The sequence below is a fragment of the Morus notabilis genome, unplaced genomic scaffold (assembly GCF_000414095.1).
Source record: "Morus notabilis unplaced genomic scaffold, ASM41409v2 Scaffold179, whole genome shotgun sequence".
Lineage (NCBI taxonomy): Eukaryota > Viridiplantae > Streptophyta > Magnoliopsida > Rosales > Moraceae > Morus > Morus notabilis.
In genome coordinates, this window is record NW_010360916.1 from 494,721 (window position 1) to 511,850 (window position 17,130).

Consider the following 17,130-nt stretch of genomic DNA (forward strand, 5'->3'; position numbering starts at 1 on the left):
ATCGATACTCAGTTTCTTTACTGTATTTTTTTTTAATGATATGATCTGTAGTTTGTAACTTCTGTTTGAATTCTGTATTTTGAGCAATGCTATTTGGCTCCGTTCATATTGGGTGATTATCTATCTAATAGATGTCGACTTGCATTGTTTAATTCTGCCACCTTTAATTTGCATCAAGTTCTGTTAAATTCGCAAGTTTTTTTTTTTTTTTTTTTTTTTTTTTTTTTTAATAATGAAGAGGTTGTAAGTTTGATCCCACATATAAAGACAGGTACAAAATTGGCTAAAAAAAAAAAAAAAAACAGTAATGATTATTCCTTTAGACATCATGCTCCCCACGTACAAAGGTTTTTTTTTTTTTTTTTTTTTTTTTTGAAGTTATTTTGTGCTTGTATCACCAGCGTCATATCTTAACCTAACACGGGCTGGTAACTTAGTATAAGCTAAATGCTTGCACTGACAAATTTACTTTGGATTACTAGGGTCGCCCCACTAACCCAGAGTAAATCCTTACATGTAATTTAAATATATTAGTAATTTCATTCTCCTATTTTATTTCTCTTTTATCTATTTACCCTTTTTCATGTACTAATATATGTACTAATATATGCATTTTTTCTCGTTTGTGATCAACCATAAAGAAGACGAGATCCATGATCACGAGGTCTGACTAATCTCACGTTTTTCGTGATAGTAACCTAGTTTTTCCAACAATGGATTTGCAAAAACTCGAGCCGGTTTGCTGAGAAGAGGATATGGCCTCACAACGGTGACAACGATTCCTAGCAAGCCGGTGCTCATGGGAGATGGGAGAGAAAGACCGAGGAGAGGACGAACAGGAGAGAGAGAGAGAGAACTTTTTCCTTTCATAAATTATAGGGTTTTTAAGTCAAGTCTGCCCCGTTCACTTCGCTAATTCGAGTTTAGAATTCAAGTTTTTCTACAGTAAAAAGCTCTCACAAACAATCACATCTAACTTTTTTGCTATAGTAAAAAGCTCTCACATAAAGTCACATCTCAATTCGAATTTTAAACTCGAATCAGCGAAATGAACAGGGTTGAAGTAATTTTAGTATTTTGTAGTATGGAAAATATGAATTTACAAATATTATGCTCTTTACTACCCAAATTCCCCTCATATAATAATAATAATAGCATGTACTTTAGTAGTGTCACAAATTTAATAACTATTGATATTCGTATTATAATATTGTCCTAAATTTTTAATAAAAACTCTTTGGAAATATTTTGTGTAGAGTTCAACTAACTTCAAATAAATATTATAATGTTGTTTTATTTGTAGTATCACTACTGGTTAATTTTAAAAATTGTGTTTTTTCCTACTGCAATAAATTTATGGATCTGTCACTTGGTGCTTAAGTCGCTTCTCGTTTATATTAACACAACTAGTCTTAACTTGTGACACGATATGAACAAAGATAATTGCATAGTAAATTAGAGATGGCTTAACTCCATCAGTAACAGAGTTTGCATGAAAGTATATTCAAACCATGATTCTTGATTCAGACATTTGAAATTCAAATTTTTTGTGAACAAAATATACTGTAACAGAATCAATGATTTGAGTTTCAGTATATGAAACAAACGGGCCTTTAAACTATCCTCAATTTTAAAATATGTACATACATATAGAAAAATACGATTTGTACAAACCATTCGAGAAAAGAACATATGGATAATATATTTGAAAGGAACCAGAAGTCAACTTTTGCCAAGCACACTTTATTCCAACCGTGACTTGAAAAGTACAATTTCGAGGTCATTCTGAATAAAACGGCAGAATCAACAAGAGTTAATCTCTGTAACTAGACCCAATGATCTGATGGAGAACATCTTTGGTTAATGATCACAAAATTCAAATGTAACTTGTATTCTTACATTTCAACAACAGTGTCAAATATCAAAAACCAAAAGTTGACTCAACTCCAAAGCTGGGTTTTGTAAATTTCCTGGCCAGAGGTGGCCGGAGTTACAGGACACAACCTCATGGAGAACGAATACTGAACGGCGGGAATCAGATAGTTGTTGTGAACACAAGGGGACCAACTATCATCCCCACCCAACCCCATATGCTTGTGGTCAAGATGAACCTGTGACAACATATGAATTCAAAATATGAAGTGAAGAGAACTTAAGAGTTAAATTGCATTAGCATACCCAGATTTAATACAGATTTGTTGCAATTGTGGTCCAACAGCTAACGGACGTCAATTAATGAACGGAAATGCCCTAATCGCTTACACGAATGACACGCTAACTTGATAAATTTTAGCATTTTGGACCCGAATTGTGTCATTCATCAATTGATGCCCGTTATCAATTGCACTACATTGCCAAGGATTGTCCAATACAAGGTCTTAAATGCTACGATTAAATATTTAGGGTCAAACTGTGTTGAGGACTCCTCGTCCTCTTATTTTGTTGTAACTTTTTGTTATTCAATAAAGTTTCAGTTTCTTTTCAAAGATAAATAAATAAATATATAAATATTTAGAGGCAAACTTGCATAAATATTTAGAGGCAAACTTGCACATGACAAAATTTAGGACGCAATTGGTAAAACTTTTATTCCTTGAAAGAAACTGAGCAAAATTACCTCAATGTTGTCTCCTTTGACAAGATCTTCATTGTGTATTGCCTGATCAAGCTCTGCTGCTGAATAGTAACTTGCACTCATTTGCATAGGTGGAGAGCTACCATAGATCGAAGCATAGATTCCAAAACCATTTCTGTTTAGAAAGGTCGCCCATCTAACATCTGCTCTCCCAGAACATTCGCCAGGAACAATGTAAGGAACGTGCATCTCGTCGACATTCTTTTCGTAGACGTCGACATGGGCGGAAGCTTTTCTGTCAGGATAGCATTCAAACGGCCCTCTTCCATACCATTTTATCTGGTTAACTGACTTTTCCAAATGGAACTCAACCCCAACTCGAGGCAAAGGTGGAAGATCTGCTTTTGGTACTACATTGCAATTCATAATGACATCCCCAGAGCTGTTTATTGTGTAAACCACCTCCACTTTGATTAAGACTTTTCTGTTTCCCAAATCAGAGGACAAACCCTCCTCATCCCTTGGAACACCAAGGAAAACAACGGCTATTTGCACAAGATGGTCAGTCACATTTTGTACAGAGCAGCTCTCAGTGATATAATGAAGGCTGTCGATTCGAGACGCTTTCCACAATGAGAGGTAACTGTTGGATCCTCCTCCTTTGTCATTGTCTGTCGGTGCTCGCCAGAAGCATGGGAATATACCTTTATTCATCACAAGAACTCCTCCAACCTATCATTTGTTTAACATGTCTTCAGAATTGCCATTTTGTTATATTCTACAAACAAGTTTCGAGTTCATCAAATATACTTGATAAATTCACTTGAATAGCAGACTGAACAGAAAGGATGTCAAACAACTGCAACATGCAATTAAGTAATTTTCAATATACAGATTTTTTATTTCTCTTAAAATGTGTAAAAAGAATAAATTACAAACAAAAAAATATCATTTTACCAAAGTTCTTTATGTTTTCTGTTTGTTAACAATGACTGAACAGAAAGGATGTCAAACAACTACAACGAGCAATTTAGTGATTTTCAATATACAAATTTTTTTATTTCTCTTGAAATGTGAAAAGAATAAATTACCAAAAAAAAAATATCAATTTACCAAAGTTCTTTATGTTTTCTGTTCGTTAACAATATAAATTTTTTTTGGCGGAACCCTACAGTCCACATGAAAAAGAAATTACTATTACAGAACAGTTTAAACTAAGAAAGAAAGCCCATAAACAGTAAGCCTTTACCGGAATTAACAAAATATAGAAAAAAAATTGATATTTTTATGCACAACTCCATGCAGTATTCTATGTTAAAAGCAAGCAACACGCATGAAACTGATAAGTACCAAAGGCAAAATTTGGAAATAAAATGAATCAAACTCAAAGTTAGCAGGAACAACTCCCCCCCAACAAATTCGGCCCTTCCCAGACCAGCTTAACAACTTTACACGCAGCTCAAGGGTGAGTACCCTCAATTACTCTTCTGCCCTTGCTCTTTTTTACATCGAGCATAGGTGAAACGGATTGGGGGCTTATCAGAAACCATTCATGCATGCCAGTAATTGGGGAATGGAAAGATGATAACTACATGATGATATATTTGTACAGCAACACTGATTCTACAAAAAGATGAGAAATGACTTTCTGAAGGATTTTGATTTCTAAGCAAAGTAGACATGTGAGACTGTCACAGCAAAAAATAACTGCCATTAATATGATATATATAAAAAATACGCCATACATCTAGTGCAGAAAAGGAAAAGGGCGGTACCTTCCAGCTTTCAATTATTCCAGTTCGAGAATTCAGTATTATCTCCCACGAATTCTCCTCGCTTATTTTGATCACATCCTTAAGAATTTCAGTAACAAGGGTACCATCTTTGGTCTTGATCTCCTGAAATGCAAAGCCAATTTACGCACAGTTACTGATATAGGGAAATCTGTAAATTTTAGTTAACACTAAGAGCACCTACATGACGAGCAAGCTTTCCTTTAGAAGGCAACTGGACTTGTGTAGATGAGATGACATGACCAGCTTCAACCCACAGCGTTGAATGCAAAAGCTTAGCAGTTATTGTTACAAAAGTTTCCTCTGCAGATGAGGAGAACCATAGATTATACCATGGACATGATTTCCATTCGATATCATAACCATTCTGGGGTTCAATCACGGGAATGGATAAAATTCCAGATCCAAGTTCAAATCCATCCCCATGAGCAGACCAACTGAACTCCATTCCTTTTGTTGTTTCAAAAAAATGAGTGTTTGTTATCTGCAAAGTCAAATTAAGTAAAGAATTACATACAAGCAATATGAAAAAGCTGAAAATATATGGAAGAAGTACCTTCACCGTGTTTCCAGCCAAGAAATAAAATAAAAAATAAAACCTAGTACCTTCAGGGTGCCTTCCAAGAATGAAATCTTGATTGGTTGATACAAATACTTGACCTCTGAAAACAATAAAGAGATGAATTACAAGACAGCTGATTATTTATGGTGTACTCAATATACATGACAGGTTAAAAAATTACCATGCAGGGCAGGATGAGGAGTTCGATCTGGCCAAATGAGGCCGTTAAGACAGAAGTTCAAATCATTAGGAACATCGCCAAAATCACCTCCATATGCCCAACGCTTACCCTTTTCAGTATCTTTCAGTAATCCCTGTATCCAATGCAAAATCTTATACCGTTCACTTTCCTCAACAAAAGTAACTAAGAAGTAGAAGGTGAAATAAAAGAACATTTTGAAACAAGAATAAATAATAGCCTCCATGTGCAACATTGTATGCTTTTTTATCTCAACTCTTTGATGTTAGCCATATATTGTGCAATATGCTAAGATGTTCAATGTTTGACATGATGCTGATAAAGCTTCTACATTCAATGAGGAAAGAAAAGATTCCCAACCTGATCAACCCAATCCCAGATAAAGCCGCCTTGAAGACCAAATGTGTTATCAATCGCTTCCCAATATTCATGTATATTACCATTGCTGTTTCCCATTGAATGAGAATATCTGCAATCTTTCAACTATAAGAATCCTCAATAGTCACAAGGAGCATAGACAAGGCCATCCGTGATCTATTTAAGAAAAACAACGGAAAAAATGAAACTTGAGCATCAAATCTCATACTCGCATAATATAAGTGGACGCTTTTCCTCTGGATCATTTGCAATTTTTACAATGTCCCAAACTCGCATGTACATGGGACATACAATATCTGTAGATGAGGTTCTGGATCCACCTCCTTCGTAGTGTAACAACCGAGAGGGATCCTTTCCTCGAACCCAACCTAAAAAGTTTACAAACATAAAAATGGCAGACATTATAAAGAAAAAATTTAAAAATCAATAACATTTGTTGAAATCCTCAAAAAGAATAAATAGTGAACAGTTCTGACTTCTAATAAGAAATACAATCCAAGCTAATGACAGTGTTCTGTTTTGCAGACCATTTGTTTCGAAAAGAAAATCAAAGAGAGGAAAATCATCACACATATACAAGTCAATAAAGAGGAAACTGATACCAGCTGAGGCAGAATGATTAGGCCCATATCCAGATTCATTTCCTAAGGACCATGAGATGATACAAGCATGATTCTTATCTCTCTCCACCATGCCTATGACACGGTCCATCATTGCATTAGCCCAACTAGGTTCTAGTGTAGGATGCTTCACATCACCAGAATGATCGAAACCGTGCGTCTCAATATTGGCTTCATCTATCATATACATGCCAAATAGATCACATAGCTCATACCAACGGGAATGTTGGGGATAATGGCTGTTTCTCACGGCATTGAAATTGTTTTGCTTCATTAGAACCAAGTCCTGAATACAGAAAAGTGACTATTTGTGTTGAGTACGTCAAAGCAAACCATGACCTCTAGCTCTATAATAAATTTGGCTATGTATTTAATCAGCAAGGAAAACCAATTTAGGACTCACCTTAATCATGCAGGACTCTATGTTTGTCTTCCCCAAACGAGGATGATGTTCATGCCTGTTGACGCCTCTTATCATTATTGGACGACCATTTACAAGCAGCTGTTTAGGAGCCTTCGACACTTGCCGGATGCCTACTATGCACGATTCGCAATCAATTACATTGCCAGATGCATCTTTGAGGATGACAACAAGAGTGTACAAATTTGGCTATAGAAGAATACACACAAAAGATGAGATATAAGATTGTATTCTATAATATAGGACAAATGAGAGAAAAAAAGTTGGTACTAAAAATCAACTCGTACAACAGAAAACTCCACTACGAGTATGAAGAAAAGAATCATCAGTATGTCACATCAATAAAACAGACCTTAATTGTCATGCTTAACAGTCTATCACATCTCATAGTATAGCTTCTTAACCCAATGAGAAAGGCATGAATCACTTCCCTTCTCTTCCAAGTTTCACATATCTATTGTTACCAATTAAAAAATTAACGCCAATGGCACAGAAGGCAATAAAACAAGGCAAATAAAAACACATAAAAGCTCATATCTAATCAATTGACAACTCTGCACCCTCAGTAAGTACAGTGTAGCAAATAACCACAAACTCATAACATTCTTTCATGTTCAGTGTCAAACACATTAGATTGAGACTAATGTGTTTTGAGGTAGAATAAGGTCTGCATCAGTACCAAGTCTTAGGATAACCAAAAAAAAGTGCATTATGAATTTATTTTTGTCAACACATCTATGTTCTTTTCTCAAAGATTCCAACCCAAAAATTTACTAAATGCAATGCTTGCGTTCATCCTTCTGCCTTAACTCCATTCAGGTGAGAATAAGATTACTACGTAAGTACAAATCCTACATTATTTAACTCGGCCAATCCTTGGTCTGCAATAATATGCAAATTAACTTGGACATTCCCATCCACTGAAACACAAGATAGAAGAATCACCAATAACTAAAGAAATAACTGCAAGTACGCAGTGGAAGTAAATTTCTGGAACACCCTTGGTGTATAGGAACAAAAAGAATCTGATTCTTCTAGAGAACATATGATATTTTACACAAACAACAACAACAACAAATACAAGCCTTAATCCCAAATTAATTAGAGTCGGCTATATGATATTTTACACAAACAAGTATCATTTTTTTAAGAAAGAAGCAAATTACGCCATACAAGAAATAAAGAGCAAACACAGTCAAAAGCGTGCATTAGTTTGGCATATTCCCAGTTGCAATCCACAAAGTTGAAATTACTTCTAAGTTCCAATCGCACAGTTTTCCTGAATGCATTGATGATCTACATAGTTGCAAATTCTAATACACAAGAAAGTATGTATTCCGTTTAGTTTTAGAGTGTACCAAAATTTCAAAAATACAACATAATTAAGAAAATTTGAATGAACCTAGCTTCCTTACTTGCTCTGCAGACCAAAGCTTGGGCGTCTCCAATTTTCCACTAAGCAAATAACCATGAAATCCTAGACGTGCAGTAGATGAGATATTGAGCTTCATATTAGCCACATTAGACGAGATCAGATCAGCAGATGCATCATTCTTGTACCAGCCTTCAGTATCATATAATGAGGCTTCTATGGTAAATCTAGAAAGAACATTCTCTTTAGGTGTTTCCAGGGAGTTGTCTATTATCACCTCCACCTGGAAAATAATTTTATTAAGAGGACATAACATAAACTTTCTGCCATATAGTGAAATAACATTACTAGCATAGTTCCTTTCAATAATTTCTAAGCAAGATACGACAAGGCTTCAATTATTTTTTCCATTAATTAATGTTGGGTTTAAACGCACCGTAAGCACGACCATTTGCAACATAACGAGACTTAAAAAAAAAAAGTAACTTTTTTCTATTGATAATAATCAATTGCCAAGAAGAGAACAAGATGTCCTCCAAAAAGAAAGCAAAATGGGAAAGCTGACAATGTAACGAAGACTTGAATCAACTAGACAGCAACTTCCTGATGTTATTAAGAAAAAACCATATCATATACTCTCTATAAAATATAATAACAATCAAAATAAAATAATAAAAAATCAAAATATGAAAATTTTGTTACCAAGGAACACAGAGAAGCAACTGCCTCATTTGAACACTATAACAATACTAATCAGTATCAAACAAATTCTATTTTCGTGGAGCTAAATCGTATTTCTCCATCTTTCTATCAATGATATGAGATTATGAGATACTGAAGAGATGTAATCACTAGTTGGATACTTGTAAAAGCTATTCTTTTTTCTTACAAGACACAGACTTTATTAAAAAAGATATGATATCATATGTGCGATCAATTTACAGAGGGTAGTTGATTGATTGATACTTTGGCATAACATTACCAAACAGCCACCATTATACAAATAGGGATAAAATAATCGTTTAAAGACGGGAAAAAATTTTCAGGAAGATTCTTTTATGGCTTTTCACCATGATGTTATTTAACCAAAAACATCAAGTGACACAAAAAATTTGTAAATGAATAGACATAATAGAAAAAATCACAGGCTCAAAAATGTACATGCTTCGCAGTTACATCACTCACTGAAAGCAGAGGAAACTCTTTCATAGATTAATGCATGTACTGATTAAAAATAAAAGGAATAATAAACGCTTGCCTCTATGTCCGCATAAGAGAAGTCTTTCGCCAGGTTTGATTTGAAAAAATAGTCTGAAATGAATACCTGTGCATCAGGTACTTTGGTTATTATTGTTAAGAAGTGCTCTCTTATAACCAGCAAACAGGCACCAAGCTCCCAATACAATCAAACCATGAAACGCAAGATAAGCAAAACAATAATAACATAAAAATCAGTATATAAAACGGCAGCAATACAACAGTGAAGGGTAGCTGATGAAATCGACTCAATTCAAAAAAAGAAAAAAAAAAAAGTTAAGGAGAGAAATATAATTATTTTAGACTCTGAAAGCAACATTATATTCCTCCATTTCTCTGGGTAACATATGTAATGGGGACTGTTCACTTTTGCAAAAGGAAGAGAAGAAAGGAGAGAAGTGTCCAGCCAGTCCTAAAATGGCTGGCCGATCTTTTTGAGCTAAAGTTAGTCCAGAGAGAGAGAGAGAGAGAGAGAGAATCTAAACAGGGAGCCCAGGAAAGGAGCTATACTAGCTTGCAGAATGTACATAAGTTTCATTCATGAACACAAACCGGTGGCTTGGCTAGAAGAAGCACATCCCGGTGAATACCGGATAACCACCAATGGTCTTGGTCTTCGAGGTAAGATCCATCACTCCATCTCAATACTTGAACGGCTAGAACATTCTCACTCTCCGAACCAAAGGAATGACAATAGTCTGTGATTTCAAATTCAGCAGGTAGTCTGCTATCCTGACTGATCTAGCACAAAATTGGAGAGTATGTTAACGCATCTGACAGATGAATCACTTTTGGGAGTACTCCATAAACGAAGATGAAAAGTATTGCACCTGAGGAAATGATGGTTACGGTAAAACTCCTGAAGTATTAATTACCTGTATCCTACAAGGACTCCATTCACCCATGCAAAGAAGGCAGAATCAACAGCTTCAAAGTGCAAGAAAATCCTACGACCTGTTACATTGCAGTTAATATATGCCAGTTCAAGAAAACAAGAATTTAACAACACAGCGGTGAAAAGACTGGTAGGGGTACGAAATATCAAGTGAAGAGATACATATAGAAAATCTTTTATTTTTCATAATTATGGAGTTTAACTTTACAATAACCATTAAAGTTGCAAGTCTTATTTCAAAACCCAAAGATGACTTAAGCTCACATAAACGGTCAGATATGCATCTTTACATTCAAATTAGGATCCAGGCAAGCCTTTTGTAGATGCATATTAAATTAACAACGATGGACCAATTCTTAGTCATGCAAAACAAAATGAGCAAAAGCGTCCAATAATGAGGAGCAAACATTCATTTCAGGCATCTAACGTAATGCAGATTCTATGATAAACTACAAGGGATGGATCAATAAACATACAACAAACAATAACAACAAATACAAGCCTTAATCCCAAATTAATTGAGCTATATCGATTTCTCGTTTCCAGTCTGCTCTATTAAACACGAGACTCTCCTGAAGCCCTAGATCTTGAAAGTTGTGCCTAACTACATCAGCCCAAGTAATTCTTGGTCTACCCATCGCTCTCCTAATACTAGGTATTTGGATGTTCTCCTAAGCACGAACAGGTGCATCTAACGATCTACGTTGTACATGCCCATACCACTTCAGATGATTTTCCCGCATCTTATCTTCTATTGGTGCTATGGATCAATAAACATAAAGAAAAAAAAAGTGTCAAATCAAATCATATTCTCTATGTACAAAGGGTAAATTAATGTTACTTATAGCATATCGGTTTGGGAAAAAAAATAAAGAGAGAGAGAGAGATCACCAAGCACCAACAAGAACAAAAATCAGTGAAGATTATTGATGCACTTAAAGCAGATCATACCCTTCCATTCTTTTGGAATACGGAAATATTTCCTGTAGCACCCAGTTGGGTTCTCCTCAGGGACAAATGGCGGATCAAGAGGAAACGGATAGACAACATTTGTATATATTGGCCTATCAAACCCATGCATCTGCCAATTTGAAGGAACTGTTCCATTAGAGAGAAAATGAGTCATAGAAGAATTGCAATTTTTACGTCATAAATTCCATAACATGAAAAGGCTACTTAATAGTCCTCTAGAAAAACAAAAATGATAGAGCTTTAAAAAGTTCCTATGAACAGAATAGTCATCAGTCATTCAACAAGAAGATCAACATGGTGAATATTCTAATATGATTGCACAAGCAATTACGTAACTATACTTGCCTAACTTACAGCCACTGAAGTTGACAGTGTCGTATGTGAGATTTAACATAAGTGTTATAACTGGATTTTAATGAATTCACAACTGAACTAAAACCACGTTTCCTTTCAAATACAAAGCTAACAAGAGACCATAGAGAATAATTTCGTACGATTTAGATTTAAACTTGTATAAGTTCATGTATTGATAACGAGTTGATCTAAAATGCAAAAAAGCAATAACACATAGTGACAAGTAGCAGCAATCAAAACATGCAATTTGCAAGTAAATACATATCTACATTTGCATTGCAGAAAATAAAAAATAGAAAAGAAATGATATATATGCTTACCAGGCAAAGTTCCCCAATCAAAATCTTGAAATCCACTATCATAAAAATTCTCAGGAACCTTGTTAGGACTGGGGGCCAATAAAAATTTCCAATACCCGGATAGAGATTTAATGAAAGGCAAATCCTTGACCCAGAAAGCAGCACTATCAAGCGCTCCATGCACAGCATCATCATTCCAAACAGCAGAGTTGGCCACCAAAAAATTCACCTTATTTCGTTCATACCAGTATTTAAGAGATCCTAATGGACATAAAATAAACTATATAAGGAAAGGGAAAAGGTAGATAAATTAGCAATGAAAATTTTATAGTTAAAATATATTTGAAGATGATAAAGGACATTTAGTCGTGTATGAGCTAAGAATTCCAAAAGGGCCAGTGGTGGATCAAGACCACACTAAGATCGCATCTTCCTACATCAAGCAACCAAACTCTTCAAATGTGAAGCTATGTTTCAATATCAATGATTTGAAACTACGTCCATATGTTGGATTGATAAAGTGGTTACCACTTTTAAAGCTATTCTCAATAAGAGATGTCAGCACTGTTAATTATGAAGCCCTACTTATGGTAAAGAAATGTAGATAAAACCTTTTACTGTTTCCATAGTTGTACACTAGAATAGAAGGTTAGTTCTGGACCGTTACGAATTTCAGTTAGGGGCAGGTTAGGCCATAGAACATTGTCAATTCACATTGCATCCATATGATGGGTATCACTCTCAAAAGATAGACCTGCTTGCACTTGCTCAAGGCGGAAATCATCTACCTTGATTAACAACTCTAATGTGCTTTCCATGATTTCACGGGATTCTTTCAAAATAAACTTGCAGGAATTGTACTTAAGCATATCTAAATCTGCCTATAAAGCATTTCGACAATTATACAAGTCTACCCGAACTCATCCTACTTATACAAGTCCATCTGTAAAGCATCAAACTTTCAAACAAATTTAGAGCATTTACAACGTAGCGCCAAAACAATATGGCAATGCTAAATTTTGGCATTTGGTTAGGAAAGCCACTGTCCAACGCAATGTCATTTTCATGAAATAATTACAACATTGTAATTTTCAAATCATTTAGAACTTAGAAGTTAAAAATTCACTTTTACAAGTTTCAAAGCTTATTAATTATGACAAAACATCATCCGGAATAGCATTATTCATTGAAGTACAAAATAGAATAACATATTAAATATGCATTTTCACTTTGTTGTACCACATATAGCATTAAGGCATTGGCATTCGTATTTGGTCTAACACACCCTTAAATCCTAGAGAAGAATAAAATTGAAAAGACAAGAAAATTGTAATTCTACAATTAGAGAAAACATTGAACTTTGTTGTTATATCAAACAATCATTTTAATTAACCCGGAAACAAGCACTCATTTGAAAAGAATCAATTGCTAAGTTCAATTTGACAAATTCGACAAGGATGGATAAAATGAAATCACTTGTTTACGACACCCAGAATAAGCAATTGCAATTAAACGGAACTACAACCATATAACATTGAAATATCATAACTAAATCCAATTATCCAACTCAACCCAAAAATAAATCCACACCCAGGTGATAATACTTCAAAACAAAACAGGAAAAGGAAAAAATTTTGTTTTTTTTTTTTTGGGTTGTTGTGAATCATACCCTCGAGTGATTCATGGCAACGCAAAGTGACATGAGGGTCTCTCTTCCTCCACTTGATGAAAGACTGGTCTTCCCACACTTTGTGGCCATTTTCCGAGGGAAAAACAAGCTGACCCATCAAGGAACAACTCATCGTCCGTCTGTTGAGAAAAGTAGCTGCCCAGAACTTAACCAAATCAACAAAATCTGTTGCTCAGACACGAGGGAAGGAAGTAAAAAACCTACTTGGAGAGAGAGAGAGAGAGAGAGAGAGAGGAATATAACAACGGAATATCCAGCTCATCTTGTGGATCACCGCAAATATCACCAATAATACCATGTTATAATTGGACAATTATAAATTTATAATTTAAAATTTAAAAACATTATTTAATATAATAAAGTTATTTTCATCAAATATAATATATCACAAATTTAACACTTTGATTAATATGGTTACTTTTTTATTTAATTAATATAATTTTTGTTTTTTTAAATTATTTTAAAGAAGATTTTTTAATACGTCTAACGTAATAGTACGTCACATTTTTTTAACCGTTAAAATTACGTAATTTTAACTTAATTTACCGGTATATTAACGTACCAAAAAAAATCTCGTATTTTAAAATTAAAAATTTATCTATAACTTTTAAAGTTAAAACGAATTTCTCAAGTAGCCCACCTTATTTTAGACTAGCCTCGTTCACTTTGCAGATTTGAGTTGAGATGTGACATTTTTTAAGAATTTTTTACTGTAGCAGAAAAAATTAGATGTAACATTTTTTAAAAATTTTTTATTGTAAAAACTTAAAATTAAAAACTCAAATCGGTAAAATAAATGAGACTAATATGATAATTTATGAAAATTTTTAACTGTAATTAAAAACTCAAATAAATTAACGAGTCTAGTTTTATTTGAATTTAGTCTTATTTTTCAATTTTTTAAATTAACACTTCCTTAGGCTACCTTCTCAGCTACATTTTTTTATTTTTTGAAACCTTCCCATCTTCAACCCAGTATTGTCGAAAATCAACAGCTTTGCACCCCAAAAAAAGAAGGAAAAAGTTTCCAGATCTTCACCGCCGACCACCAAGCCCACCATATCCAATAGTGCGACCAAATCCTTGACGGCTCTTGCAATATTCCAACATCATACACATAACAACTATCTCAATTACTTTTCCATTTTTTTAACAAATAGTTTTAGTTTTTTTTTTTTTTTTCATGGTAGATCTGTAGAACAAACACATAACAGAAAGAAGGATGAAGAAGCCAACAATTTCTCTATTTAAAAAAAAAAAAAAAAAACAATCATCTATGTACTTTGCCAAGACATCTACGCCCAGAAAAAAAAAAAGAATAGATCTCTACTTCTCCCTTCCATCCGTCTCCATCACCTTTTTCCACTTCACACTGTTCTCTACTTTATCCTTCACATACTCGTGATCTTCATTTGAGTTTGTTGAGAAAAGGGATTGACTCCGATTCTATCGCTCAGCCTTAATTTAGGTAGACGCCGAACTAATAGTCCACGTTATGAGTTTCGCCGGACGGCGAGGTCGTCAATGATGATGCCTGGTTCTTGGATCTTCAACAAAGAAGGATGGATTTGTGCTTGACGATGGAATTGACAGTTTTTTGTGACTTCGCATTACCCACATTTTATATTTTAGGGCAGGCTCGTTCGGTTCGCTAATTCGAATTAAGATGTGATGTTGTGTGAAAATTTTTTATTATAATAAAAAAGTTAAATGTGATTGTTTCTGAGAGTTTTTTACTGTAATAAAACTCGAATCAACGAAAAAAATGGGAAATTAAGAAATTAAATTAAAGGTAAATAAAAAAAATTTACAATCTTTCAAATTTAAAATTTAAACTCGTATATAAATAGTTAGTTCGGTAGTGCTCTAGATTTTAAAAAAATTACTTTTAACTGTATTGAAGGAAGAAACAGTTACAAAAAATAGTTGAGTGTTTAGTAAATTATAATTATAATAGCTGTGCTGCTTCTAAAATCAGTGTAATAACGTTTGATAAATTATGAGATTAAATTGCTGTAAATAGTAAAAAAATACGATTATATTATAATATAATATATATAATTACAATATAATATATATTTATTATTATATTTAATATAATAAAAAACTATTATTATATAATATATTCTATAATTATGATATAGAAAATAATAATATTATTAAAATAATAACTAAAATAATTAAAAATAACAATTATATTATATTAAAGTATAATATAATATATTTAATTTTAATATAATACAAAACACTATAATTATATAATATATAATATAATTATGATATAGAATATAATAATATTATTAAAATAGTTAATATAATTACAATATTATAAAACATATTATAATATTACATAAAAAATATTAATATTTTCGTTATAATATAATTAAAAATTACAATTATATCATATTATAATATATTATATTATATTATCATTATTATATTGTATTAAATAAATATATTATAATTAATATATTATATAACCATAATGTGTCTAATACAAGGTCTCCTGTCAGGCACTTGGAAAGTGTCTGACCGGAACGACAGTTATATGTTTATGCATAAATCATGTATATTTACATGTAAATTGTGTATATTTACATGTAATTCGTGTATATTTATCATGAAATACAACAAATCAACCAATATACATATTTTCATGCTATGTGCTCACTAATTGCTATAAAAAATACATGTTTTGAGGATTAATATACATTATCGTTTCTTATAACTTAACATACACGACTTTAAATGTAAATATACACGATTTATACAGAATTATACAGCTGTTGTTCCAGATAGGCACTTTCCAGGTGCCTAACCAGAGACAATATATAATAATAATGTAATAATATTATTGTATTATTATTAATATAATAAATATAATTATATCAATACAATATAATATATATAATATATAATATGTTATAAAATAATAATTACAATATCATATTATAATTATAATATCATATTATTAAAATAATTATAATATTATTATAATATCATATTATATGATAAAATAATAATATTAGAGTTATTAATATAATTATGATATTATTTCTTACAATATTATATTATATTATATTATCAGTATCAATTTTATATTGGGAAGATTGTAAATTTTAAATTTCATTAGGGGTATTATGGATATTATGAAAGTTTTATTAATTGTACTATGTTAATTCCCGCACAATCTAAAAGCTAAAGTTGTCTTTAGGCTGCTTCTGATTTTGGCTGTAAATTCTTGAAAAATTCTTTAAAAGGCACTTTTGAGAATATTTACCAAACACTAAAATTAACTTTTGCTACAAGCAGAAGCTGATTTTAGAAGAGAAAAGCAATACCAAACTAAGCCATAATATAATATAATAATATATAATATAATAATAATATTATAACAAATAATATCATAATTATATTAATAACACTAATATTATTATTTTATCATATTACACATTATAGTTATATAATATATTAGTTACAATATATTTATTGAATATAATATGATAATTATTATATTATATTATAATATAATATAATTATAATTTTTAATTATATTATAACTGCAAATATTTCTTATGTAATATTATAATGTGTTTTATAATATTGTAATTTTATTAACCATTTTAATAATATTATTATATTATATCATTATTATATAATATGTTATTTAATAATAGTTTTATTATATTACATTAAATATAATAATATATGTACATTACATTGTAATTATATCTTATATTATG

General features: G+C 32.3%; 1 protein-coding gene across 2 annotated transcripts; it reads right to left on the bottom strand.

The window, feature by feature from the left end:
• Window positions 1-1,691: 1,691 nt before the first annotated feature.
• Window positions 1,692-13,649, bottom strand: LOC21406722 (beta-galactosidase). Of its 2 annotated transcripts, XM_024165344.1 has the most exons (17): window positions 13,367-13,649; window positions 11,719-11,958; window positions 11,024-11,170; window positions 10,053-10,131; window positions 9,730-9,913; window positions 9,179-9,244; window positions 7,964-8,203; window positions 6,531-6,737; window positions 6,110-6,413; window positions 5,716-5,875; window positions 5,490-5,598; window positions 5,112-5,244; window positions 4,975-5,030; window positions 4,553-4,852; window positions 4,351-4,473; window positions 2,618-3,307; window positions 1,692-2,111 (listed from the first exon to the last, which is right to left on the bottom strand). In XM_024165344.1, the coding sequence occupies exons 1-17, from the start codon at window positions 13,497-13,499 to the stop codon at window positions 1,941-1,943; spliced, it is 3,342 nt and encodes a 1,113-aa protein (XP_024021112.1). In that variant the 5' UTR covers window positions 13,500-13,649; the 3' UTR covers window positions 1,692-1,940. The 2 variants fall into 2 exon arrangements, with proteins under 2 accessions (XP_024021112.1, XP_024021113.1); XM_024165345.1 differs by lacking the exon at window positions 13,367-13,649 and having other exon boundaries at window positions 11,024-11,153; window positions 11,719-11,877.
• Window positions 13,650-17,130: the final 3,481 nt, after the last annotated feature.

Coding starts and splice junctions, on each gene's coding strand:
- LOC21406722 (XM_024165344.1), bottom strand. CDS start 13,499: ATGAGTTGTTCCTTGATGGGTCAGCTTGTTTTTCCCTCGGAAAATGGC. Junction 10,132..11,023: donor TATTCCAAAAGAATGGAAGG/GTATGATCTGCT, acceptor GCAATGTAACAG/GTCGTAGGATTTTCTTGCAC. Junction 6,738..7,963: donor AGCTTTGGTCTGCAGAGCAA/GTAAGGAAGCTA, acceptor ATTCTTCTATAG/CCAAATTTGTACACTCTTGT.